The 26738-nt window shown below is 48.5% G+C and overlaps 1 protein-coding gene across 2 annotated transcripts in view; it reads left to right on the top strand.

Annotated features, from left to right (window-relative positions):
* Positions 1-26738, top strand: part of FAM135B (family with sequence similarity 135 member B) — a 274520-nt gene that overhangs the window by 208370 nt on the left and 39412 nt on the right. For both annotated transcript variants that reach the window (XM_077749966.1, XM_077749967.1), the window contains exons 8-9: positions 23299-23452; positions 25967-26016. In XM_077749966.1, the coding sequence (XP_077606092.1) occupies positions 23299-23452; positions 25967-26016 (204 nt within the window). The remainder of the gene's footprint in view (positions 1-23298; positions 23453-25966; positions 26017-26738) is intronic.

Raw genomic sequence — 26738 nt, 5'->3', positions numbered from 1 at the left:
AAAAAAAAACAAAAAAAAAATAAAAAAAAAAACAAAACAAAAAAAAAAAAAAAAAAAAAAAACCACACACACACACACAAAGGAAAACTTTGACAGAGCCCAAGAAAACTTCTCTGTCAAATAAAGTGGCTGGAGGCAAAAATCAGATTAATGCATCAACTCTCCTACATATCGACCTAGAAAACGTCAAGGCAGCTTCTCTTTCCTTTCTATAGAGACCTGGGGGCAAAAAAATAAAGAAATGCAGCAGATTTAAGAGCACAGGGAAGAGACTGGAAACAAATAGATTGGCAGCCTACTAAATTTTCAAGAAAATTGTGTTGTTGAAGAAACCACAAGCTTGGACTGGAAGACTGATTGGCTATTTGGGGCTAATGTCAACCCTTGGGCCCCCTTTGTAGGGTGCTGGAGAGCAAGAGAAAGGCTTTGAATGCTGTGTGTCCCCCGGGGACCCTGCTCCCCGCCCCCCAGCCTCCCGGGAGGTGGACCAGGGACCACAGGTTCCATGGATCCAGGGAGATGGACTGAGGAGTTCCACCAGTAGTGATATTTGTGCCTCATGAAGAAACCTACAGACCTAAGTCTGCAGTGCACCCCCCACTCCTCTCCACCCCTAATGGGAGTGTCCATGTCAGTTACTCTTTCCAACTCTCACCATTGCCCTCTGTGAAGGGTAGTTAGTTTATATTCTTAGGTCTTTGGTTGTTGGGCCAGTAAGAACCATATCAGACCCGTGTCCACACTGCCTCCCACCCCGCAGATATCCGACAGCTGCAGTGTGAGGCCGTGAGCACCTGTGACCAGGGCCCCTCCTGCTGCACGAGGGAGTTGCAAGTGTAGGAAGAAGAGCAGAGCAGGGCTGGTGATCAGAATGACGGTGGTGGCGGTGTCTCCCCAGTCCCGTGTCACTTAACATGCACGTGCGAAGATGTTTGCCAAGCCTCCTTTGTGGTTAGTTGAGGGCCATGTGCCTGTGTTCGAGCCAGTGGAGTACCTGAGAATTTCCCCTTAAAAATACTCTGCGTGGTGCTCCAGGCTATCCGCTCATTCTGTGGTGCCTCTGAGGAGTGCGTGTCAAAGGTGGGAGTGTCACAAGGTGGGAGGACCAGGGATCCCCAAGTCTCTGCTTGTAGGAACAGTGCCCACAACACTGCTAACCCACAGTGGCCTTTGTGTGAGTGATAACTATGCTCCCACAGTGTCGTGCACTGAGAGCTCAGGCTTATTTGTTACGCAGCGCTGTCAGACCGACACTGACTATCACTGTAGGTCTCTGGAGAAAGGCATCCACAGATCAGACCAGAAGTCTGCTGCACAAAACCTGTTTAGAGACTGTAGTGCGGTCTTGAGATCCAGGATGCATGGTGGGGGTTAGTGGAAGATGGGCCAGATCACGGAAGATCTCCGACATCTGGTCCCGACGTCCTTGGTGGTGATTCCTTTAGACTCAGTTTCTAACAGGCCCGGTGCTGAGGCTACCAAAGGAGGGACAAACAGAAGGTGTAATGCAGGGAGAGAGCACACAGGGTATGAACTAGTGACGCTCTTAGGTGGTTTCCCCCAGTAACGAAAGCACCAGCAACTGACCGACTCGCTACTTGGTGACAGCGCTGTCGAGGTCTGTGTGTGCGAGTGTGGTGTGCACAGGGACACACGTGGGAGCGCCTACATGGGCATGTGCAGGTATGTTTGCAGGAGAAATGAAGCAATCTGCACAAAAGTAGCTGTGCTCTGTGTTGAACGCAGTGAGCAGAGGAGCGGGACAGTGCGCACCTGTTTCCGTGATGCCTCCTGCTTGTCTCTCCTCCGTCTAAGCCGTTACCTGGTGCGGGTGGGGCAGATGCTGCCTGCAGATGGCTGGACGGAGTCCTGGGGGCCAGGGGTCATCAGGGCCCCTCTGCACAAGGCAGGCAGCGCCTGCAGGTCTAACTGCTCTCTCCCCTCCTTCCTCCTATTCATGGTCTCACCCTGGACTAAACATAAGCTTGCATTTATAAGAGGAAGAAAGAGAAATGGAGAGAGGCCGCCTCAAGGCTGGAAGGTATGCCCCTGCCTCCACCCAGGAAGCTGGCTCAGGGGAGTGTGTTTTTCAGCTCCGTCTGTCAAACCTACCTTGTCAAACACAGGCCTCTCTGCCGCCAACATATGTCTGTCAAGCTTCACAGCTTCGCTGCTCTGAGTGTATGTTGACACAGGCATAGACATCAGATGTCCAACACACTTTATGTCTTAGCTCATGGGTGGTCAACAGCCTTGAACGTGGTACTAGGCCACCAGCAGAGAAAGCCTTTCCCCAGGGCTTTCCCTGAAGTTGGGAAGAGTGCACAGCAGAATCTCCCGGGGAGCCTTTTAAAAATATTATGCACATCTGAGCTCTACTCCCAGGATTCTGATTCAGCCCAGGTAGACTGGGGTTTAGACCGCAGTGTGTTTAAAAATCTCCCCAGGCGATTCTGATGCAGTGTCCAGCTGAGGTCTCCTGGGGGGCCAACAGGTACGGACTCTGGAGTTGGACACACTTGGGTTCCAACCCAGGATCTGTCACGTGGTTCTCCAGCTCATCACCTCTGAGCCAGAGATGAAGCACCGACAGGGTGCTCAACGTGGAGTCGGAGCTCCATAACCTCCCTGACTCAACTGGGGATTTGTGTTGTGTCTGGGAAGAAGGAAGTGGAAGTGCCACCGTTTATACTTGTGCATATTCTCCCCCACATCCTTTCCTCCAAACGCCTCCCAGGTCCGACCCTCTCCCCTGGCCCCAGGCTGGGTGAGGAGGCCCCTCTCTGGGCCCCACGTAACTTCTTGCCCACTCTCGCCATTACGGCCCTTGTATTTCATTGGCATTGGCTGTTTTCCAGCCAGTCCCCTGCTAGACTTAAGCTGCTAGACCACATGTGTTGGGGGCAGTCATTGTTTCTGCAGAACAGCAGGTGTCCCAGAGATGGACCTTCATTCAGTGAGTAGCCGTGGCCACAGGGCTGTAGATGCTGTCTCTGTGCTTCGTCCTCCTTAACCCCCAATGATAACCCTCTGAGCTAACCCCCATCACATACATTTTGGACACAAGGAAACTGAGGCTCAGAGAGAGGCACTAACTTGTCTGAGACCACACACATAGAAGGCTGCAGAGGAGAGCCCAGTGTGGCAGACTGTGTAATATGTGTGTGTGTGAGCTTTGAGTTCGTGTATGGAAGGACCTAGTCTCCAGTGTAAAGAACCTCCTCTCTCTCTTTAAAAACTTTTTTTCATATTTATTTATTTATTTTGAGAGAGAGAAAGAGAGCACAAGCAGGGGAGAGGTAGAGAGAGGAGGGGGGAGAGAGAGAGAAAGAGCACAAGCAGGGGAGACACAGAGAGAGAGAGAAAGAGAGCACAAGCAGAGGAGAGGTAGAGAGAGGAGGGGGGAGAGAGAGAGAGAGAAAGAGCACAAGCAGGGGAGACACAGAGAGAGAGAGAAATAGAGAGGAGAGAGAGAGAGAGAGAGAGTATCTCAAGCAGACTCCGCGCTATCAGCACAGAGCCTGATGTGGGGCTTGATCTCATGAATCGTGAGATCATGACCTGAGCTGAAATCAAGAGCTGGACACAACTGACTGAGCCACTCTGGCACCCCAAGAACCTCTTCTCTTTGACAGCAGCCTCCCATGCCGCCATGCACTGCCCTTCTGTTTCCCTCACCTACAGCTTGTGTGAATGTTTCTCCTAAATATAGCTGAAATGCTCTCTGAGCCTGTTGGTACTCATAACTATTCCATCTGAAAAAATACAAATTATAATTGGAGCATAACTATTCATTGAGGAGTTAAAGACTTGACATGAGTTACCAGAAAGAATGATTTTATTTTTTGGCCCATAAGAGTCCCTGGGCTCAGGGCAAAGAACTCCGTATTTAAACGGGACTCTGCCATTACAAGCTTCCGTCCTTGAGTAAGTCACTGACCCTTCTAGACTCAGTCTTCCCTGGTCAGTAAAGTAACAGTGATACTTGCCCCCTTTCTTTAACATATTCAACAGCTTGGCCACCTCACTATATTCTGGGACAGTGTTCATCTTTGGTAGAACTGCAGTGAGTAAGACACACGCTATCCTGGCCTCACGAATAAGCAGGGTACTGGTGGGGGGGGTTGTATATATGAAGTACATAAGTACATCAGTAGGTCATAAGTTATCATTGGGATAAGAGTTATAAAGAAGCAGAGCAGGTGATGTGCTCCCCCCTCTTTCTGTCATTACGTTTGTGTCTTTTCTTATCACCTCCCGGTCCTGCCCCTAACTCTCTTCTGCCCTCCCCCGTGCACTCTTCCCTCCCCTTGTTTACATGGCTTGCTTCTCTGACCCCCTTTCCTCTCTGCTTCTGCCTTCTTAGCTCCCTCCCCATACCCCCTGTCCTTCCTCTCCCCCATGTCTGCACCTCCCATTCTCTGCCTCACCCCCTTTTCTTCACTGTAACCCCCTTTACTGAGAACTTCTCTGTCATCTATACCATTTTTGTATCCATTCCTACTGTTTGGTTCTCCTCCTCATTATGTGTTGTATTTTCCCGACTCTTTGTATGTCTGGTAATTTTTGATTCAACGTCAGGCATTGTGTTCACCTTTTCATTTTCAGTGCTAGATTTATATGTATTTATTTATATGTAAATGAAATAAATATTATATAAACATGTATTTATAATAACAAGTACATAAAAAAACCAAATATGTATATACCATTACATATATACAGACAGACAGCTTTGTTACGGGATGCATTAATGGATTCCAAACTTGGAATCGGTTTGATCCTTCCAAGGCTTGCTTTTCAAGGTTTGTGAGGAGAAACCAGAGAAGTCTTTCATCTAGGGATAGTTTCTCCAGCTGCTTAGACAGTGCTCCTCTGAGCTATGCCCATTGTCCCATGAATTGTGAGGTCTCCCACTCTGACTTGTGGATGCCCCCATCATTCCCTTTCCAGGAATTGTTTCCTGTGCTCTCGTCTCTGGTGCTCTGTCCTGTGAACTCTGGGCCCTTGGCCACCTTAGCTCTCAGCCCTGTCTCCTTGGCTCAGGGAGGCTGCCCTGGCAGCCTAGGCTCCACCTTCCTGCATCATATCCTGGAAACTCCCTGCAGGCAGTCACTTCAGTGTGGTCTATGCAGCATGGTGACCAGTGTCTGAAAACTGTTGCTTCATATTTGTATGTGGATATTTAGTTTTACCAGTGACAGTGTAAACTTGATTTCTGAAACTCATTGTTGGCTCAAGCAGTCACCCCTCCTTCCGACCCCACTTTCAGTAGAAACTTTAAATTTAAACATCAATATACATGCAGATGTTGCCATTATTCTATTTCTTGCTTGCTCGTAAACCATGAGCTGAAATCTATGGTAGCTCTTTGAATACAGGTCTTGAATATTAATTCTCCTAGATGTCTTTTGTGGGGTAGAGGTGTATACACATGGCTTATTTTTATTCTCATCACCACCACCATCCCTGTCATCACTGATTTGCCAAATACACTTCTAAGCTCCTTACACTGATTTACTCATTTAATTATAATGACGGCCTCCAAGCTAGGTTATTATTAGTGTCACTTTTTTTTAATGGTTTTTATTTATTTCTAGGAGAGAGAGAGACAGCGTGAGCAGGGGAGAGTCAGAGAGAGAGGGAGTGACAGACTCTGAAACAGGCTCCAGGCTCTGAGCTGGCAGTCAGCACAGAGCCCGACGCGGGGCTCGAACCCACGAACTGCGAGATCATGACCTAAGCGAAAGTCGGACGCTTAACCGACTAAGCCACCCAGGCGCCCCTATTAGTGTCACTTTTTTAAAAAGTTTATTTATTTGAGAGAGAAAGAGAGAGAGAGAACACACACAGAGGAGGGGCAGAGAGAGAGGGAGAGAGAGAGAATCTTGAGCAGGCTCCATGCTTGGTGCAGAGCTCAATGTGGGTCTTGATCCCACAATCTCAAGATCATGAGAGTTAATATCAAGAGTTGGATGCTTAACCGACTGAGCCACCCAGGACCCCCAGCATCACTTTTAAGATGAGACAAATGAAGAGAAAACTCAAGGAGTCAGCTAGTGGACAGCATCCAGAATACAGACCTAGGCAGTATAGCTCCAGGGCCTCCAGCCTCCATAACTAGGCTCTTTGCTTCTTACTAACAGCCGAACAAAGCAGGCCCTTTCCAGGTGCCCCAGAGAGAGGATCAGCATCGCAGCTGCTGACCCGAGTGACATTTGAACTGCATTTGAAGGAGCTCCGGTCTGGATCTGGATTCCAGGCTAGAAGGATGATCCAGCCATGAGCCAGGAGGTTCTTGTTAGAACATTCTCATCTTTGGGCAACCCAAGCATTTAAAACCCCAGTTCTATACCTGCTGGAGTACCCGCAGTTTCTACCACGGACCCTGGATCCACATTGCTCTGCTCTGCTCTCAACTCTGCAGCTTCCTACACGCGAGCGTGTGTGTGAGCGTGAGAGTACATGTGAGGCCAGGCAAGGCGCTTATTCTCTCTATACCTGTGGCAAACTCATCTGTGAGATACAGAAATATTACTGTGGAAAACTCACAGGTTTAGGGTGAGAAGTAAATGAGTTAAGTCATTAAAACACATACGATGGCGTGAGGCCCAGGCCTGCCTCCCATATGCTCTTACACAGATCGTGGTTTCTGGTAACTGCGACCCCCCAGCACACGGGTGCCTCTGTCTCTCACCCAGGTAGCTCCCAGAGGAAGGGAGCAGAGCAGGCAGAGGCCCTTGCAGCCATCCAGGCAAGAGCTAGACCCAGGGAATGCAAACAGAGAGTGGGGCAGGGTAGAAAGGAGGGCACTTGTGGGGATGAGCACTGGGTGTTATATGGAAACCAACTTGACAATAAATTATATTAAAAAAGGGGGCTTTTAGTGGGAGAATAAATAGGTCCAGGTGAAGGAGCAAATGCAAGGGCAACTCCTTCTGTTTTTGATGAATTGAAAATAGTACGGTCTTTCCCACGTTACCTTGAACTGCTCTTCCGATATTTTCTCAGTCTCCAGCTCAAATATTTAGCCGGATTTGATATTCTTTACTGATGATTCCTCCGTGGTCTCCCTGCATTGATTAGGGCTCTGGGCATTCATTGGTCCCTGGCGGACATTTGTAAAATGACTAAAGGCAGGAGGTCCCTTCTCTGTGACGAAAGCTTTCAGCGACAAGTTCCAGGCTTGGCGATTCCAGGAATCACAGGAGGACCCGATATTGCGATCCCTTCTCCAAAATATCAGCCTGTTCTCCCAATCAGTGTCTTCTTCTCTTCCCGAAAATGAGCAGGACCAAAGGAATATTCCAGACCCCACACTTTGTATCTCCAATGTTATGCATAATTGAATGTGTTTGATAGTTTCTATCATCTTGAAAAATCACTTTTCAAATACTGAAATAATAAAAGATCCATCAAATATCAGTGGTGTAATATTACCTTCTGTTCCCATGGAGACCAAACTGCTGATGTTCAGCCGTGGGATTATTAATGGCATTTGCCCATGTAACGTGTGTTGGCTTGGTCGGGTAAGCAGCACATATTTATCATCACCTCTAGCGTGTTCAACTGATTTCAACTTAGGTTTACTGTGGGGGTTTTAGGAATGGTTTTATTTGCCAGTTTGATTCAATTTAATTTTCTTGAAGGGCATATTGCCAGTGCCAGGTAAGCAGTTTCGTGGCTGCGTTGCTTAGTCTGATGGGGAACATTGTGTACCTCCGTGGTGTGTATGTGTGTTTAGGGGAGACAGGTCATTGAACAGGATCCCTGGAGTGTAGACGCAGTGGCTATAGCACACATTGGGAGATATTGTGCTATACACAGGGCTCAGTTTCGGCAAACATGATCTCTTTGGAGTCTTCTAACATCCACCAACACATCTAAGAATGAGACCCGTTACAAAGGTGAGGAAAGTAAAGACCTGATAGTCCAGACATCCTTCCTAAGGGCAGTTATTTGAACTGAAATTCTAACCTACCTCTAAATAATCCTGAGTGATTGTGCTGTGCATTTTATGTACTGTGCTAACTTCCTTAGTAGTTCTGAACAGCACATAAAGCTAGCCCCCCGGGTTGTTCTCAAGGTTAATGTATTCAGAGTGACTGGCACATGGTGAATATTGAATAAGCAGTAGCTCTTGTCTCCCGTGTTCCTTCTTTTGTTTTTATTTTTTCCTGTTTTAGCACAGCTACAATTAGAAGTCATAGAAGTTGAATTACTACTACTTTTGCTCACGTGCACAAAAGATTTTTGGTTAACGCAAGAGCTACATTTACATGGATTCGGGTTTTGTTTTCTGCCAAAGTCTCATTGCTCACATATCTGGAAATAATCTGAGTTAACCATGTTTCCATAAACACTAAATTTGCACCCATTAGACTTTATTGATTATACTTGGTATGAAGGGATATAGATTAAATATGCATTCCGTTGATAGCCTTGCTGCTTAGAAGAAGAGATCATTTTTGTTATGGAAACAAGAATTCTCTCGATTTAAAAATCTATCCAGAAGAAACCCTTACATTTCTCGCCTTCTTCCCATGGTTGTATCATAGTAACTTTCTACCTCTTATCTTGTCCCCAATTTGTCCCCATCCCTATAAAAGCTCCTAGGAAGGGACTTTCCTGAACGCTGTTGTAGCCATTGCCTCGGACATGAGAGGACTCACTCCTTATTCCTGTGGAAATCACTGATGAAGGAAGAGATGAGTAACCCTGTGAGGAAAGGCAGCAGCAGGTGGCTTTATCCCATCTAACGGAGGAGAATGTATGTTGAGATTCCAAAATCAGTTCTTCCAACACTTAAGCGAAGAGCCCCTTCAGCTCTACCATGTTGCTGTCTAGATATGAGTATCTGGAGATACATAGATAATTCTAGCCAGAAGGCACATTTTCCACTTAGTTACCACTTGTGTAAACGTACATCGTGGAAACACTTTCCAGACTCGACATAAGCGGGCATGCTTGCCAGTGCCATATGGCGGTGGCGATTTTGATGACAGTGCTAATGACAGCCAACGCTTACATAGATGATCTCGCTGAACCCTCACAACGACCCCAAGGCTTACGTTGTAGCTACGGTGTCATCAGGTAAACAGGCACTGAAAGGTGGTGTTATTGGTCCAAATTCACACAGCTACTAAGTGAAGAGGTTTGGTGGACTCTGTAGCCGAGAGCCTGAATAAACTCTGCCACCTGCTAGTTATGTGGGCTCATACCTCTTAGAAAATACTGAGCCTTGCGGCTCTCTCCCAATGACATGGTTCATGCTCTGTGAATGTGCTTCATGCAGTGTCCTCCAGGACAGAGGTTGCCGTGGATAATCCAGACTTCAGGGGGCTGATTCTCATGCTCCCCATCTCCTCCATACCAGCTGATCAGGGGCTCAGTATAGAAGGATCTCGAGCTTCCACGTGACATTTCATTCGCCAGCATAACAGAGGACTGACCGCACGTATTCCCCTGATAAGTGAGAAAGGTGGAATGTGAGAGATTGTTCATTTTTTTATTATTTAAAAAAAATTTTTTTATAGTTTATTTATTTTTGAGACAGAGAGAGACAGAGCATGAGTCAGGGAGGGGCAGAGAGAGAGGGAGACACAGAATTGGAGGCAGGCTCCAATCTCTGAGCTGTCAGCATAGAGCCTGATGTGGGGCTCGAACCCACGAACCTTGAGATCTGACCTGAGCCAAAGTTGGATACTTAACCGACTGAGCCACCCAGACGCCCCTGAGAGATTGTTCTTTTTCAGGTTTACCCCTGGCCCATCTTTCAACATCCAGAATGAATATTCCATTCCCAAGGATGCTCTGCCTCACAGCCCAGACTGGCTACAAACCTCACTGCTGCCACGTTGCCCGCTTGGTGCAGCGCCTACCTCACTGGAGATGGTTGTCTGTGTTCACTGCTAGACTGATGGCCCCAGGGGCAGACCGTGGCCTCCTTCACCCCTGGCCCTCCTTGTGTGGGCGAGCACCTGCATGCAATAGATACCATATGCATGAGTGCTCGTGAAGTATAATCAAGTCCGGTTCCCGAGTACAGGAGATTCGTCCTCTTATACTTAATCCCCCAAATTGTTGTAAATCGTGTTGATAGTGACTTCATAGCCAGTTTTATCAGAGTCACTTATATTTTTATTGATCAGCAACCCTCTGCCAGCACTCACTTCGGGCCTTCTGTTCCTAAAATAGATGATAGTGAAGCCCTCTTGGAATTCTGTCCCCAGAACGTTCCGAGTACCGACGGGGCACTGATCTGCAGGCTCAGAGCTGTGCTGACTGTCCCCTTCACTGCAGCATATTCCCCTGTAGTATTTATTACTAGAAACGAATCTCATCCTTCACTGACCTCAGCCATTCTCTCTGCTTCACTGGGCTGCTTTCTCGGGTAGCGAAGAATCCTGTTCCATACTGATCTCATTCACTTCCCCAAGAGAACTTTGGACAAAACTGATGCTTGCTCATGGCTGCCAGAAGGCCTGCAGGGGCTTCAGGGAATGGTCCAACTTTTGCTCAGCCTTGCATACGCAGCCTACGCAGTCTGAGCCTTCACGGGGGGACAGATCTCAGGGAGTGTGCGCAGCTCTAAGTTGCACATTTTTGAGAGTCGGTGCAGATGCAATGACTAATGACAACATGGTCTTTGAGTTCCACTGTGCTCTCTGCCCCAAAGGCCCTTTGCCAGGTTGTTTCTGTTAATATTTATCACAGCCGTGGGACAGGTTAGCCCCTCTCATTCAAGGGGAGCCTGGGGCCCCAAGGGTGGAAGTAACTTGCCCAGGATTGTCCATCGTTAGACGCTGGATTGAAGCATCCAAATTCAGATGTTTAGTTTGTCTCCAGTGATCCCAGCCATGAGTTCACAGAGACCTAAGGGATGTGGTTCCACGGCTGATACCCAGACCACATGCTATGCTTCCAGTTAATTAGTAGAATAATATTGGCTAAACTATGCTGAGTCCTTACTCTTCTCCAGCCTGTCTTAAGTCTGTGCAGAGATCCCATGATTTACTCTTTACTTGAACCCAATGAAGAGGAAGCTATTCATAGTTCCCCCATTTTACAGATAAGGAAACTGAGGCTTGGAAAGATCCGTAACTGGGCTCAAGTTCCAGCCCCAGTGGTGGGACCTTGGAGATGTAGTCTTGGCCACTACATCTCCCCAGCTGGGGCCCTCCTGCTGGGACCCAGGCCTTTGCTGTGTGTGTTGCTTATTTGAGTGAGCCTCTAGGAACCTGAGGATCATCCTCGGCCTCTTCCTCTCTTGTACGCTGATGCCAGTGATGGACTCCCTCAAACTCTGTCTCTTAACTAGCTTCGTTTTCGTGCCTCTCCTGGTACTTCTTCTGTCACCTACTCAGATGCCCTCATTGCTTCTTCCTGGAGAACAAACAGCTTCCAGACTTCCCTCCTTTCTTCTGAATCTCTTCCCTCTGCTCGCTCTCCCCTCAGCTCCTGTGAGATCGGTGAACCTTAAAATTATCCTAGTGACAAGGAAGAGAGGCCCTCATGCTGCCTCATGCCTCAAAACCCAAACCCGGGGCGCCTGGGTGGCTCAGTCGGCTAAGCGTCCGGCTTCGGCTCAGGTCATGATCTCACAGTTTGTGGGTTTGAGCCCCGTGTCGGGCTCTGTGCTGACAGCTCAGAGCTTGGAGCCTGTTTCAGATTCTGTGTCTCCCTCTCTCTCTGACCCTCCCCTGCTCACGGTCTCTCTCTCTCTCAGAAATAAATAAAACATTTTAAAAAATAAAAAAAAAACCCAAACCCATCTTCATTCAGCCTTGTCCCCACATCTGCACTCTGCTGACATCATCTTAATTTTAGTTTTACTTCCGTAAAAGGTTTTCCTTCACACTCAGTTTTCCTCCTCTCCCTTTTTCTGCTGATTTCTTTTAAATAATAAGGTCACTTTCTGCATGGCATTTCCCTTACCGGCCCAGGAAGGATGCACATGCCTCGTTCTGGGCTTCAGGTATGGGACCTTAATCCTAGCCCTTGCCAAGCCTCCACCCCTGTGATGCTGCACACGCCAGGTCACACAGGCTTTGAACCCAGAGATCACACTCCAGGAATCCTCTTTATTCCCCAGCCTAGCCCAGATGCAACACCCACAAAATGGTCCTTGAATAAATGTGTACATGAGTGACTTGGGCACCATGTAAACATTTCATGTACTCTACTTCTTTCTTTTTTTTTTTTTTTAATGTTTCTTTATTCTTGACAGTGAGAGAGAGCATGAACATGGGAGGGGAATAGAGAGAGGGGGAGAGAGCGAGAATCCCAAGCAGGCTCCGCACTGTCAGCACAGAGCCCGATGCGGAGCTCGAACCGCATGAACCGTGGGATCATGACCTGAGCCGAAGTCGGATGCTCAACCCACTGAGCCACCCAGGCGCCCCAACTATTCTACTTAGTTCTAACATTTGGTTGTTTGTAATAATGCTAACCATAATCAGGGTTAAAAGCATCCAAAACTCGGGGCGCCTGGGTGGCTTAGTCGGTTAAGCGTCCGACTTTGGCTCAGGTCATGATCTCACGGTTCGTGGGTTCGAGCCCCGCGTCGGGCTCTGTGCTGACAGCTAGCTCAGAGCCTGGAGCCTGCTTCAGATTCTGTGTCTCCCTCTCTCTCTGACCCTCCCCTGCTCACGCTGTCTCTCTCTCTCTTAGAAATAAATAAAAAATATTAAAAAAAAAAAAAAGAAAACAACACACCAAACATAACCGGCCTCTCCCGTTCCTATATCTGCCTGCCTCCTGTGGCTCGTGCGCCTGATCTACTGATGAGGAAAAGCTATTACACTGTAATGGGATTAATAAAAGTAATAGAATTAACTATAATGATTATAAGTATTATCATTTTGTTCATTATATCTACTCTTTGTGGAGTAACCAAATAATGCACTTAATATCCACCAGGCATTTGATTTGTTATCCAGCTAATCCTGTCGACAGTCTTACAGATGGGACCTCATTCCAAAATTGTTTTTAATACAGAGACCCAGCAGGTGCAGCTGTGGAGCCTGGAGGAGGTTACAGTTTGCAAAGCCAGTGTTTGGGTTCAGATTGACCCCAACGATGGAGGGCGTGCTCATTTCATGCAACACACCGTCTCTCGTTTTTAAAATCCCATGCATCGTGACTGGGATGCATCGTGATTTCTTTTAATTTTTTTTAAATCTTTATTTATTTTTGAAGGAGAGAGACAGAGCATGAGAGGGGGAGGGGCAGAGAGAAGAGGAGACACAGAATCTGAAGCAGGCTCCAGTCTCTGAGCTGTCAGCATAGAGCCCAATGCTCTATTCTAATCACCGTGACTGGTGATTTTTTTTTTTAATTTTAATGTTTTTTATTTTTGAGAGGGAGAGAGAGAGATGAGGGAGGAAGAAGCAGAGAGAGAGGGAGACACAGAATCTGAAGCAGGCTCCAGGTTCTAAGCTGTCAGCAAGGAGCCTGATGTGGGGCTCAAACTCATGGACCATGAGATCATGACCTGAGCCGAAGTCAGATACCCAACCAACTGAGCCACCCAGGTGCACCGTGACTGGTGATTTTTAAGAGACGTCGATACCTCTGATAGAGTTGGAGAATAGTATTTTTCTTCTTTAAGTCAGAGCCCTCCTCCAGCTAGACTGTAAAAATACATTCATCAGAAAGGTATTTGGGGTTTTATGATGACCTGACAGCTAAATTGCTTGTTTGATGTGAGTTGTGCGATGTTGTTCTCAATTAGATTAAATATTAAGAGTCCTATTTGCCAACTGCTAACAAAAATTGCTGAACATCACAGTCAGTTTGGGGAATTGCTTTCAATGAAGAACAAATGGAGATAAAATACCAGCGAGTGAAAGTGCCAGAGCTACACAGGTGTCGATAGATAGATCTGGTACTTTTAGATGTGGGGTGTTAGCTGTTTTCGACACCAGAGTGCTGTTTTGGCTACGGTCACCTTAGTTAAAGAACTTACTGTCTGCAGAGCCCTTCTTAGTAAACACAGCGGTGAAGTGGCCTGTTCATGTTGTTAGGAGGCTCTGTGCACAATACTGAAAAGCGAAAAGTCAGAGGGTCCCCTGTGTTTGGAAGACCGCAGGGAATTGGGCCCCGGCCCCCTCTTATTTCCCCTTTCTATGCCTGGGTCTCCTCAGCTCCGCGCAAAGGGAGGCAGTGTTTGCACAGTGTGGATGCTGGTATTGTGGCCGGCGTCCTCACTGCCCATGGCCTCTGGCTTGTCCTGTCTGCATGTGGGGCCCAGCCCCCTCTCCTCCCAACCCTGCAGCCTGGCTTGCATGCACCCCTTTCGTGTTTCCATAATACAATGGTCTGTTCTGTCTCAGGTGCTCATTGTTTGCCAGATACTCTTCTAAGTACTTCGCTTCTGACCTGTCTTAGTGCTCTTCACCACAGTGCTTGGAAACAGTTGCCTTTTACGGGAGAGGCAGTGAATGATCACAGATTCACTGTGGGCTCGGGGCGCCTGGGTGGCTCAGTCTGTTGAACGTCTAACTCTTGGTTTCAACTCAGGTCACGATCTCACGGTTCGTGGGTTCAAGTTCCACGTTAGGCTCTGCACTGACAGTGTGGATCCTGATTGGCATTCTCTCTCCCTCTCTCTGCCCCTCCTCTGCTTGCTCTTTCTGTCTCTCTCTCTCTCAAAATAAATACATAAACTTAAAAAATATTTAAGAAATGCATGGTGGGCTCGATACCACGTAGAAAGTACACATGATATTGAGCAGGGTACTGCTGTGTGACAAGCAGTCACTTGATAGCACGGGAAACAGGTCAAATACTGTGGCCTCGTAAGAAACGTCGCAATGGAGTGCCAATGCGGTCACGTTGGTGGCCGTACGTTTAATAGCGTCGTCTTGAACCCAAGGCAAGTGCAAGTAATAACACTGCACAGCAATATTTGATTGCAACATGGCCAGAGATATGATCCGGATTTTACTTGAAATGTGCTTAGATTATATTTGGTCTGCTAATTTTGACAATTTTTTTTTCATAAGAAACTCTCAATTCCTGACACTGTGTCTGACAGACCCACCACTCTGCTTCCTCATGCATAGAATGATGTCCCTTACAAGGTTGAGTTTAAAGCTCTAGACACACTACGATTTATTATGCAGATGCTCTTGTTTTGGTTTCTACGATTGCCATGATCATTCCAACGAAAGCCATACAAGCTTTCGGCTGATTTCCTATAGACCTGAACATTCTCATGTGATAGTATTAATGCGGTAGCCTCCCATTTATCTTAAAATCTCTCACAACAGCCTGATGTTTTCAGCAGGGGCCAAGAGAGGGCTCACATTCACTGAGCATCCTCTCCAGGGAGGCAAGAATTGGCAGTGGTTAGGTGTGTGGCTCTGGGATCAGGCTCACCTCATTCAAATGTTGGCCATGCCCTGTTCTGATCATCTACCTTTGGGACCAACCTTTAACTGTTGCTCTGCTCACCTTGCTCTTGGACATGGGTCTGGGTACTCCGTGCATCTCAGATAAGGAGGCTTATGAGGAAACACGTGGGTGTTCGTATGTTTGCTATCAGAATGTAGAATCCGTGTTCAGTGCTGGTCCTCTCTGGTCTAGTCCCCAGGTTCCCTACAGGATGAGGCATGTACAGAGAGCCCACCAGAAGTACCAGGGGGAGAGACAAGGGCCAAACCCACAAGACAGACTTCATAGCTCGCATAGGAGTGTAATTATAGTTGCTGAGTCGATATCTGCCCCAGTGTCAGCTGAAGGAATTTAATACCTTTCATAATTAAAATCATAAAAGCATAGAATTTTACACCTTTAAGAGACCGTGCACATCTCCAGTTTCCAAAACAGAAACAGTTTCAATGGTCACAGTGTACCCCTAAGACCGGCGGCTCACTCATTCTGCAGGAGCGTCGGAATTTGTAGCCTTGCGACCATCCTCTGGAGGATGGCAGTAATAATCGCTCCACCTTTCCCGTGCTGCGTGACTAATCCACGCTTCCAAAGGCCATTATCCCTGTTCTCACTGTCTTACCCTTGGTCGGGAAGACTTTGATTCTGGTGAATTCAGAATAGTGTCCTGTGGGATGAAAGAGTATGGCTATGCAGGTTGGGAACCCTGGATTTATCTCTTAGTAATTATGGGACCAAGGGCCATGTTTTCTTTAATGAGACCCAGGGCCATTTACTTAATCTCTCTGGGCTCATTTCCACTGTTATAAGTTTACATTATGATTTCAACTTCCCTGAAGGTTTGGATGACCAGATGCAGCAACTAGTGAGAAGCCAGAGTCCGAGAACAGAGCCTCAGCACACGCCTCCCCATCTCCCCTGACAAGCTCACTAGCACACATTTTGTACATTTCTTATGTTTCTCTGGGTTCTTGGCACTTGAGTTCTGATGAGCATGATGTGCCAGACCCTCCGAGACCAAATCCCACCTGTGTCCTGGATTCCTGTGCCCTAGCAGGATCGCATGGAAGGTACATCCCTGCATTTTGTTCATTTGCTTGCTCTGTATCTTTGCTTATGGTGGTTTTTGTGCTTCGCATGCCCCCTCTCATCCCTTTTCTGCCTAACCATTCAACACTCAGCTGCAGCCTCCTCTTTTTCTAGGAAGCCTCCCCTACACGCCCTTCCGCGCACTCAGCATCGTACAGTGTGTCCTGTGTGACACCTTCCTGCAGTGACGGGTCGTGTCCTTGGTTCCTCTAGACAGAGGGTATTTTCTTCTAGGTGGACCCATGTATTTGCATCTCTGCGTGTTTATAGCTTGGTGGTGGGCACCCAGGAGGCACCAAATAGAGAATAACTGGGATCATGATGATGCACTAACCCCATTGACTTGGTGAAGAATATAAAGAGACCCAATGGGACTCTCAATCATAATACTTACCATGTGCAAGTGTAGCTCTCTAAAGTCAAATAGATCAATAGCAGCAATATAGGCATTCACCCAAAATGCATCACAGCCATTAAGGTAACTTACAAGATGGTGATGCATTATCCAGTGTCAATATATCAAGTTATTTCATTACTAATGAATTATTACCTTTTAAAGTTCTAAACAGGTCAAAAATCTCTTGGTAATATGGTAACTGACCAGTTTGCTAAAGAAAATCCCATTGAGTACATCAGTGGAAGGATTCACATGGAATTTTACCTGTAAAATCATAAGACTGACACTGCATGTTTGTTTTGCTCTGTGGAGGGTGTGGAACTTTCCCCTTTCCCCTCAGTCTTGACCCATGAAGGTAGCTTAGTACCTGTCCAAGGTGTTAGAGCTGAGGGTGGCAAGGGTCAGACCTGACCTCTTGACCCTAGGTCATCCTGTAATTCCAAGTTCACTGAAGGTTTATGGGTCTGTGGCTTTGCCCCCCAAGATACAAGTAGAAGAAAATGTATGTCACAGTGATTTCGGAGCAAGCTGAATCAGAACAGTATCTTTCAAAAAGTGCTGTTTAGAACAGGCTTATAAACAGGAAAGGAAACAATATTTAGGAATCAGGGATGAAAATGATGACCACTGGTCTTCTCTGGACCCCTCCCCAACACTGACTGACTCTCCCACTTGCATCCTCCGGTCCTGAGCACCCAGGCCATTCAGGCTGCCACAGCAAGGCAGCATAGCACCTGTGACTTCATCAGCAGAGATCAGATCCACTGTCGGGTGTGAGGGCAACTGAGATGTAATACCTTCTCCCCAGCTGAGTGCTGAACCATCCAGAAAGACAAAGTAATAAGACAAATTGGAGATCAACCGAAGTACTAGATCATAAGGGCACTTGGGTGGCACCTCACTTTCATGGGTGTGTTTGAATTAAATGAAAAGTTATCAATGCTTCCCACGTGCCCAGTGAATATCAGATTGTGTACACATCTTCTATATAGTGTAAGTGAGTGTGTTTATATAGGACATAAAGGTCTAGAACATGATTTGTTTGTGGTAGGGTAGCAAACCCAAATTTCAGTGTCAATCCCAAAATTGTGTGAAAACCCATGGTTCTTTTTTTTTTTTTTTAAGAAGATGTGGTATATTTATTTATTTTGAGAGAGAGAAAGAGAAAGAAAGTGAGCATGGGAGGGGCAGAGAGAAAGAATCCCAAGCAGGCTCCGTACCATCAATGCAGAGCCCGATGTGGGGCTCGAACTCAGAAACCACAAGATCGTGACCTGAGCCGAAAGGACGTTTAACCAACTGAACCACTCAGGCGACCCAAAACCTACAGTTCTAAGGAAGGGGGAGGGGAGGGTGATTTGCACCTTCAGTCCAGGCCTGTGTTGCCTTGATGTTGTCATGACCTCCAGAAGAAGCAACAGCTCATTTCTTTTCTTTTCTCTTCTTTTCTTTTCTTTTTTTCCTTCTCTTCTCTTTTCTTTTTTCTTTTGTTTTCATTTGTTTGCTTTGCTTTTCGTTTTGTTTCTCATTTTCCTTTTTTCCTTTCTCTTTTCTTTCTTTTCTCTTTCTTTCCTTTGTCTTCTTTCTTTTCTCTCTCCTTTCTTTCTTTCCTTCTTTCTTTCTTTCTTTCTTTCTTTCTTTCTTTCTTTCTTTCTTTCTTTCTTTCTTTCTTCCATCATTGAATCTCTTTGTGCTGTTTCAGGTTCAAAGACAAATGACAAGCCACTTGTACCCTCAGGGCGTTCAGGTAGGGTGGTGGGGGTATCACTGTGGTCTCAGGAGGTGTGTGCAGGAGCAGAGCAGAGGAGGAGCCTGCAGAAGCTTCACAGAGGAGAGGACATTTGACCCGAGTCTTGGTGGTGAGTTTCAGGCAGCCAGGGGATGGGCCCTTAAAAGGAGAAAAGCAAAGAGAGCTGTGTTGGCAATAAGAGCAGCAGATGAGCTGGTAATGTGGTCGGGCTTAAGGCTCTGAATGCCAGAGTCAGGAATCTGAACTTTATCTTGTAGACAGTGGGTAACACTGTGAACTAACTTGCACACACTGGCGCCGCAGGTGGAAGGTGAGGGGTGAGGCCCGTGAGAAGGACATTTTAATAATTAAAGTGAGCAATATAGACTCAAACGAGGGCCAAAGCGAGAGCATGGTAGAGACAGAATCTTCAAGACTTTCTTACAGGTGAGAAAGAAATCTGGAGTCTGGGAGAATTCAAGGCTTTTGTGAATATTGGGCCAAATGGGTCTGTAATGATGACCAAAGGGAAGAGATGGATTAAGGGGACAGCAAGTCACTTCTTTAAGCTACTTCTTTAGCAACAGGCAAGCTATCAGATCAGAACTCTGGAATGGAGATCTAGTACCCAGGGCAGGAGTTAGATCTGGAGATGGAAATGGGAGAGGCATTAATAAGAAGGTCAGAGTTGATGGCAAGCTTTGCCCTCTCTGTTGGGAGTTTCACTTTATATTTCCTTCATTCCCTAACTGACACCTATTAAGTACTGAATATAAACCAGGCTCTTAGGTAAGCACCGTGGCTTTATTACTATCCCCATCTTTCATCTGAAATGGACACTTCAGAGGGTAGGGGGTTAACCCCTCATGCCATTAGTGAGTGCTGATCCACAGACTAGGCACAGAGCTGTTGGACTTCAGATTCTGTGTCCTAACCAAACCATGGTTCAACAGGGCTCCCAAGGGACTCCAGTTAAGTTAAAATCTATTTTTAGAGGAGCACCTGGGTGGTTCAGTCCATTAAGCATCCGACTTCAGCTCTGGTCACGATCTCGCAGTTCACCAGTTCGAGCACCACATCGGGCTCTGTGCTGACAGCTCAGAGCCTGGAGCTGCTTCCGGTTCTGTATCTTCCTCTCTCTCTGCCCCTCCCCCACTCACACTGTCTCTCTCTCAAAAATAAACATTAAAAGAAATGTTTTTAAAGATTCTCTCTCCCTCTCTCTCTGCCCTACCTCGTTCACTCTCTCTCCCCCCCAAATAAATAAACATTAAAAAAATCCATTTTTAGGTTTCTGAGAGGATCACTGTTGATGTCCAAGCTGCGTAATCTGTAGGCATACCCCTCGGTGCATCCTGAGGGAGCAGAAGTTCCTTTCGTGCCCGCTGACCTCACCCTGGGACATGGCACACATCCGTGTTCTATTGCAATAGTTTCCTGTGATCCTTAGCAGCTACCGTGAGAGACTGTGTCATGGCCATTCGCTCTTTACATTTGCTCTGTCCCTGCTGTGTGGTGGGCCCTGGCCTGGAGATCTCCATCGTGGGTTCACTTGCTGCCTCATGTTCTGCCGGCCCCATGTGAGGCCTGTGTGTCATTTAGGGTTTCCGTCCCCGGCTCTTGGAAAGGGCAGGCTCGAGTGTCCTTTGTGTGGGGAGACTGTGCTTTCCAGCCGTGCTCTGTGCAATCTCAGTGCAGGTGCACAGGCCCTTCCGCACTTGCTCTGCAGGCCTGGGGGTGGGGATGGAGGGGAGCAGCCAATGGGGTCTTCTATGCAGCCCACTCACTTCCCGAAAGTTGTGCTGTTGACTGTTTTGCAGGGGACAAGATTTGTTTTGTTCATAGTAATCTCAGGCCATGGATTTTATTCAGTATTTCTTGTTCAATTACCATTTTGGCTTCAGATTATCTCCATCATCATATCGAATCAGCCTTCTGAAGATGCCCCAAAGATTACCTAATGTGTCTCTTGAAAAATCCTCATGGGATATGTATGTAGTTTTAAAAGAGAAAGTTAACATCAGACTTCTAAGGTCCCTTGCCTTCAGTGGGTCCTGAAGCATTTTCAGCTGGAGGCATTGGTGATAAGAAAATTGGGTTGGCAAACAGGTGTCAGGACCAGAAAACGGGCTGCTCAGGGCTGCTGGAAGGAAGCAGATTGGGGGCTCGTAGCTCCCTGGATCTGATGCCTTTGTTAATCCCATGTCTGCTTTCATTTCTGCTTAGTCACAGCTACTGCAGGCAGGACTTAAATTAACGCCTCAGTCAAAGCAAGCAGGCTTCACGGAACATCTGTCCTCTGTGAGGCACGGTCTCAGGGTGCATGTGGCGCATTGAGAAAGAACTGCCCCCATTTAGCACCTGGACTTGAGAATCATTTCGTCTGCAGGCAAAGCGGGGTGACCTTGAACAAGTCATTTGATCCTTTGAGCCACAATCTTTCATCTATGAAACAGAAATTGGAGTTCCTACCACTTATTATTTGATCTAATCAGAAAGAGCTTTGGGGCACAATAAGTGATAAAAGCTAGGCATGAAGAACTTCCCGGAGCCTTTCCAACATGTGAGTGTATCTATGTATGTTTCCAGGACGTGCATACATAAGACATGTATGCACATGTGCATACGGAAGTATCCTAGAAAGATCCACAAGAAATTACTGGACTCTGGGGAATGAGGCACTTTATATCGTTTCTTTTGGTAACACTGAGATTTTTACCATTTGTGTATTCTAATTTTGAAAATCAGAATTAGAGTATCTGCTTTGTGTGGTGTTTGCTGAAGAACAAATGAGATCAAGATCACGGGGATGCCCAGATGCTTCGCGAGCGGTGGGTTGCTTTTGGCTCCCTGGGCCCCGGGGTCCAACATGCACACTCCGCTATGCACAGGCTCTGTGCACCTTTCTGCAACTGCACCGACTTCTGATCTTCACGGAATAGGAGGGGTGAGAAATGGGAATATGTGGATTCCCTGAGTGCCTAGCCGACTGAGTTTTCTGCTTATGAAATGGAAGAGTCTTTTCATTCCAAGCCTCACTGAACATGTCTCATAAGTTCAAATCCAGAGGGACCTGGTGGCCTCGTAATGGAAAGCCAGGTTTCAGTGGAGTCCCTGGGGAGGGGTGAGGCCTCTCCAGCGGACTCTGTGGCACGCTGCCCGCATCCCTCCTCAGGCCCGAGTCACTCGTTCCTCAGGCTGCCAGCCATGCTGGGAGCCCACAGCAATTGGCCAGGTCCCTTTCTGGAGTCCACTGTGTCTGAGGGAGCTGCTGACCGAGGTCACACCTCCTGCCGGGGTCCCCCACTCTCGGTAGTGGTCAGTGCATGGGTGCGACGGTGCGATGCACGGCCCCTCCTCCGAGGCCCACGGCCCTGCAGTGCCAGCGCTGCCCGTGGGATGGACCGAGGTCTCTGTTGTCCTGCAGGGCAGTGCGGGGCGGCTCTCTCTGTGCCCAGCCCTCCTCCCCCGCAGAGTTGCTCCCGAGAGCGCCTCCTGCAGACACCACTGTGTCTCAGAGTCTTCTTCCTAGGGACCTTATGACCGCTCAGAGCTAGGTGACAGAAGCTGACCGGACAGCCCCATCCCGCTCTTCTGATTTGTATCACCTGTGTGACCCACTCATCATGATGCTGGGATTAGAGCGAGCACCTGTGATCGCCTGCTCTCCCCTCGAGGCACCGTTGGGAGTGCAGATGGGTGCAGATGGCCACGGCCCCTAGCAGACCTGTCCTGGCCCCCGTGAACCGACTCGGTCCTCTCCGATGGCAGCAATGGGGGGACCAGACACCCGGAGGTGGGGATCCTGGCAGCTCGCCCTCCGGAGTTCTTGCAGCACGACCAGCAGGCACCAGGGGGTCATGAAGAGCCACTTGCGTCCTTCCATGGCCACTTGAGCCGTAGATGGACAGGAAGGTCCCGCATCCGTGGAGCTCTCCCGCCCAGGACCCAGCGCCTTCCTCCTCTGCCGCCCAAGGCCTCCCTGGGGGCTTCCGTTCTCTGCCCCCAAATCAAATCCCTCCTGAAATTCACCCCAAGACACCCTTCTCTCTTGAGTGTGTGCCCAAGTCGGGGCTGGCCTGTGTCCTCTCTTCCATCGTGCCTGGGCCTCCGGGTACCTCGTGACTTGGCCACCTTTTCCTCATCACACAAACCATAGTTGGGTCATTGTACCTGTTTAAGGCTCCCCGCATCTGCGAGCAGAGGCAACGTACGGAGCGTCTGATGCCAACTTGGGTTCCGTCTGTCACCAAATGCACCTGCCAGTGTCGCGTATCTAAGCCCACATCTCACAGCAGCACGTTTTTCTCTCTTTGGACCACTCACCCGCCTGCCAGGAGGGTCTCCGCAAACTCCTCATCTCCCTGCGAGAGGAGACCCTCCGTCGGCCCCCATCTGCTGTGGGGTGCTGTGCAGCGGCCCGGGACTGAGACTTGGGCCTGGGTCCCACTGGCTTATCACAGACCTTCCAGGTCAGTGCCCTCCTCCTCCTCATTAGTTGTTAATATTACTATTAATATTGTCATTATTATTATTATTATTTTGCTATGAACGTGCAAGACAGAGGCTTGGCGGATCTCAGTGTCTTTCCCACACAGAGAGGCAGGGACCCAAACCCTCCTTTCCCTGGAAGCGTGAGCCCCTCGCTGTTCTCCGAGCCCCAGCCTCTGGTCTGTCCCGCCCACAGGGGAGCTTCTACGCGCCCTCGGAGAACTGCATGCAGCGCGCACACAAGTGGCACCGGGGGCTCTGCTTCCTGCTCCTGCACGCCTACCGGGGGCTCCGCGCCTACTTCCTGGGCATCATGAGGGACGTCCCCGAGCTGCCGCACGCGGAGCTGGGTAAGGGGCCGGGCTGGGGCCGGGCTGGGGAAAGCGGCATGTTCTCTGAGCGTCCCGGTGGCAAATGCTGCTGCAGGTGTGTGTCTGTGTGTCACCTTCTTCTGGCAGGAGGGAGTCTTGGACGTGCACCTGAGGGAAGATAAGGCAGGGGCCCCTCTCCGTTCACCCACTGGGCACTTATTGGACACCTGCTGCATGCACTGGGCACTACTGGACACAATGTCGAGTTGCTTGCTAAGGGAAAATGCCAGTTTATAGCCTTTTTAAAAAATTAGGCTGCAGTTACAGGATTGCAATTTACGAGAGTGGAAAACAACCCAAAAAAGAACACATATATTATATACNTTTATATGTAATATAGATTTCTAAGTATTTATATACTTGTATATAAATATATATGACATATTTTTTAACCCGGATGATTATGGAAACCTCTCAGCAGCCATCATCTTGGGTTTTCTGGGGACAGATTGTTTCATGCACCTCATCAGACAACATAGATATCATTGGGCCTGAATCCCTCTCTGTTGACAGTGGAACTGAGATCAGAGAGGTGCAGTGGCTGCTCAGGGTCACACACAGCAGTGCACCGCAGGACCAAGACGAGAGCACAGAGCTGCTGTGGTGACTCCCGGGGCAGGGCCCCTTCCGCCCTCCTACTCACTGACAGAGGGTGACAGCGTGATTCTGCTGTCTGTCCTCTGCTGACGACCCTTTGCTTCCAGAACAGAGGCAAGATCCTTAGCCTGGTTCAAGGTTAAGAGCAGGCCTGCCCGGGTACCTCAGCTTCCCCACTCACACCGGAGACACCTGCTGAGACGGTCTTGGCTTTGGCGTTATTCACGGCCTCATACATAGTCTGTTACTGCATCGCACACACCACATGACAGTGATGTCCTACTTGCATGTTTTTCTTCCCCAGTAGATGCGGGGTCTTTGAGAGCAGAGGCCCCTCAGACCCCTCGTACACAGTGCCCGGCATGCAGGGTGCAGGAGGGGTGCAGGGCGGTTGATGAATGGTGGGTGCCATCTTGCCATCTGGACTTTTCAGCTCTAACCCTCCAGACGAGTCAGGCACGACTCTGAATCAGTAGCAAAGTTGAATTTTTTTTTTTCCGNCCTCTGCTGACGACCCTTTGCTTCCAGAACAGAGGCAAGATCCTTAACCTGGTTCAAGGTTAAGAGCAGACCTGCCCGGGTACCTCAGCTTCCCCACTCACACCCGAGACACCTGCTGAGACGGTCTTGGCTTTGGCGTTATTCACGGCCTCATACATAGTCTGTTACTGCATCGCACACACCACATGACAGTGATGTCCTACTTGCATGTTTTTCTTCCCCAGTAGATGCGGGGTCTTTGAGAGCAGAGGCCCCTCGACCCCTCGTACACAGTGCCCGGCATGCAGGGTGCAGGAGGGGTGCAGGGCGGTTGATGAATGGTGGGTGCCATCTTGCCATCTGGACTTTTCAGCTCTAACCCTCCAGACAAGTCAGGCACGACTCTGAATCAGTAGCAAGGTTGAATTTTTTTTTTTCCAGTTTAGATGATCTGCATACCATAAAAGCATGCACCAAATCAGAGCCAGTTTATACAACCCAAAGGGAAAGTGGAGATTGTACACTGAAAGCTGACTTGCGGTTTTAACTTTTTACCCAAAGGAACTGGGTTTATTTGCTCATTCACTCACCATAATGTTTTTATCAAGCGTCTGCTATGTGCCAGATGCCCCTGACACAGTCATGTTCAATACGACAGAAGTCCTCTGTGCCTGGTGGGACTCGCAGACCTGAGGAAGGTGCTGGGGGGTAAGGCGCGTGCTTATCAGGACATCAGTGAGGATCCGGAGGTACTGACGGATGGGTCCCACTCATCCGGGCAGCAGTGCTTTAAGGGGACCCAGTGCTGTGGCCAAGTACGAACCCCTGACCGTGTCATAGAACGGGGGAAGGGTCCAAAGACAGGCAGATGCAGACATTAAATCACCACTGGCCAGAGGCCAGAGGTTCCTGCTGATAAGAGGTGAGACCAGCGGCCCCTCCGTGGATGGGAGGGAAGGATGTGATGATTGTCAGTGTCAGAGTGAGGGGAGGTGGGCTCAGCTCTGCCATCCACTTCTCTGTGCTTCCCAGAATTCCCCTGTATGATGGAGTCCAAACCCGAGCCCACATGTGGTTGGAGGTCCACACCTGCTTGCATAGACCTGCAAGAGCCCAGAAGAATGTGGGATCGCTTTGAGCCCCACAAAGTGCTGTGTGAATGTGGGGGCTTCTGTTCCTCAGAAAAGCATCCCTGAGATGCTGTGGACCTTCATCTAGTATGAGGTCCCCAGGCTCCAAATCCGGTTTCTCCTTTTTATAAATATGCCCTCAGGAGCTTGAAGGAGAGACCTCAGGCTGTATGTTTCTTTCTGTGACTTGATTGCCAGCTTGAACATATGCTTTGTATTGTAGTTAGCAACTGCAACATTTCAGCGTGCGGCCATTTTATTCTGCGTCTTTTTTTTTTCTTCCTAGAGTCCCTTGCTGTGGAGGAAACGCTCTCTCAGCTGTGCTCCGAGCTGCAGGTAATTAGAAAATGGATCCTGTGGGCCCGAAGGGCAGTCGTGTCGCAGGGCAACACGGGTGCTGGCTTGATGTAGAATTCGGAGATGAAAACACGGGGCATGTAGGCTCCCTCTAGACCGGTAACTCTTCCACCCCATCACCCTTTGTTCTGAGGGTCCACTCGACCTCTAGCTCTCTGCTGGAGGCTTTGGGGAAAAAAGAAACCTGTTAACAGGTGTCTGTCCCTGGAGCCAAGACTACATTTATTTGTCGATGACTCATCCATTTAACAAAATATGTTACGGACCAACCATGTGCTTCTCCTGGAGGGCGACGGAGCCCTTGCACCTGCGCCCAGATGGCCTCAGCCACGGCGAGAGGCTGGCAGCACGATGATGCTGGTGATGGAAACAGGTGCATTCGCCGAGGGTTCATCGCGTGTGCATGAAGACTACGTGCTGGTTGTAGGCACGTGGCTAATGCAGGCTACTGTTATTTGTGGTCTCTGGGATACTTCCACATCCCGTGGCATTGGCTGGTCCGGGTGCGTACTGCACGCCATCCTTATAGAGCGAGAGGCAAATTAAGATGGAAGTGAGGCTGGCAGCTCGGGGTTGGTGACCCTTTAGGCAGCGCTAGAAGCTGGACTCCAAAGACCATCTCATTACAAAGTGATACCCCTGTCTCTCAAACCTGTGTTTTCAACCCTGTGCAGTAGAAACACACTTGGGCCTTTAACAAT

This window comes from Crocuta crocuta, unplaced genomic scaffold (genome assembly GCF_008692635.1).
Source record: "Crocuta crocuta isolate KB4526 unplaced genomic scaffold, BGI_CrCroc_1.0 scaffold119, whole genome shotgun sequence".
In the NCBI taxonomy this organism is placed as follows: Eukaryota; Metazoa; Chordata; class Mammalia; order Carnivora; family Hyaenidae; genus Crocuta; species Crocuta crocuta.
The sequence above is the reverse complement of the archived record's forward strand: the minus strand, read 5'-3'. Positions and strand labels throughout refer to the sequence as shown.